Source organism: Amphimedon queenslandica, unplaced genomic scaffold (genome assembly GCF_000090795.2).
Source record: "Amphimedon queenslandica unplaced genomic scaffold, v1.1 AMPQUscaffold_3048_Cont24953, whole genome shotgun sequence".
Taxonomy (NCBI): domain Eukaryota; kingdom Metazoa; phylum Porifera; class Demospongiae; order Haplosclerida; family Niphatidae; genus Amphimedon; species Amphimedon queenslandica.
Genome location: NW_003556620.1, coordinates 1 through 1,366, shown reverse-complemented (window position 1 = coordinate 1,366; position 1,366 = coordinate 1). Strand labels below are relative to the sequence as shown.

The window sequence follows — 1,366 nt, the reverse complement described above, 5'->3', positions numbered from 1 at the left end:
AGGTATAGTGTCCCACTGATGATAATCTTTCCTCAGTATACACTAAGCAAATTTTCATACCGCCCTTAGTTTAGATAGTCAGTGTATAGGGTTATCTGAAAAACAAAATGGAGCTTTTTTTCTGTTAATTGTCATTTTAGAGTTCCTGCATTTGAAGCAACTCAGTATCTTATTACTAACAAAGAGTTTCTTGACTTTGTTGCTGATGGTGGATACAGTACTAAGAAATACTGGACTGATGAAGGTAATAATCAAATGGCATTGTTTACCTTGTATTAAAATGCAATAATTACTATAGGTTGGCAATGGGTTCAGTTCAGGCAGCCAAGGCATCCATTGTTTTGGGTCTGTACTGATGAATGCAAGTCTAACTGTGGATCCATTCTCTCCGATTACTCTCACTGTAACAATGAGAGTAATGGTGTGACCAATGGGAGCACCCATTCGAAGTACAAGTAAGTGAATGATGTCATAATGAAGTCATGAGTTGATGTCATTGCGTGACAGTTGATATGATGATATCATTGTGGGCCCATACATCATAGTAGATACTTGACTGATATTATAATATTATAATTTATTCATGTGCACAGGTATCGTGCTTTGTATGATGTCATTGATATGCCCTGGGATTGGCCAGTTGATGTTAACTATCATGAGGCAAAGGCATACTGCCGTTGGAAAGGGGCGGAGTTTAGACTACCGACTGAAGCCGAGCACCAGATCATGAGAGGAGATGATGTAAATAAGTTGTTTTTGACTTTAAATTTTTATAATTTTTTTAGCCATTGTCTTCAAAATATAGCTGTGACCCCATCAATCGCAAGGACTTTCTTTGCAACTTTAACTTTGCTTATGGCTCTTCAACGGTAAAAATTTTTATCAGATCGTCCTTTAAAATTTTCCTTTATTCCTTTCACAGCCTGTCAATTTTTATCCTGCCAATCCCAAAGGTTTTTATGATCTCTATGGCAACGTATGGGAATGCACTGAGGACCATTTCAATGGCTTCCCTGGCTATGAATCTCATTACCTCTATGACGATTTCTCCTCTCCTTGCTTTGATGGGAGGCATAACATGATACAGGTAAATCATTGAGTATTTGCATAAATGAAAGTGTTTCATAAATTGGGCTAATGATACTTTTCTGTTTTGTTTGCACCTAGATGATGCGCACATAACTTGATCAGTTTATTCAAATGCTCCATGTGTAAATCACATGGAACATTTGAGTCAGGACACTCATGAACATTAATGAATCTTGAGTGCTTGAGCTGCATTTCCTACCTTGGGGAAAGCACCCAACAATAATGAGGGTGTGTCAAGAAGTAGTTTCTATGGCCTGTAGCTTTAAGAATAATCATT

The 1,366-nt window shown here is 37.5% G+C and overlaps 1 protein-coding gene across 1 annotated transcript; it reads left to right on the top strand.

Moving 5' to 3' along the window:
• The first annotated feature begins 33 nt into the window (after positions 1 to 33).
• LOC109593052 (serine/threonine-protein kinase pkn1-like) lies at positions 34 to 1,109 on the top strand. Its single transcript, XM_020008312.1, has 5 exons — positions 34 to 244; positions 299 to 455; positions 594 to 741; positions 786 to 869; positions 923 to 1,109. Exons 3-5 carry the CDS (start codon positions 622 to 624, stop codon positions 1,097 to 1,099), a joined length of 381 nt encoding a protein of 126 aa, XP_019863871.1. The 5' UTR covers positions 34 to 244; positions 299 to 455; positions 594 to 621; the 3' UTR covers positions 1,100 to 1,109.
• The last annotated feature ends 257 nt before the right edge of the window (positions 1,110 to 1,366 follow it).

Coding starts and splice junctions, on each gene's coding strand:
- LOC109593052 (XM_020008312.1), top strand. CDS start 622: ATGCCCTGGGATTGGCCAGTTGATGTTAACTATCATGAGGCAAAGGCA. Junction 742..785: donor AGATCATGAGAGGAGATGAT/GTAAATAAGTTG, acceptor TAATTTTTTTAG/CCATTGTCTTCAAAATATAG. Junction 870..922: donor TTGCTTATGGCTCTTCAACG/GTAAAAATTTTT, acceptor TTCCTTTCACAG/CCTGTCAATTTTTATCCTGC.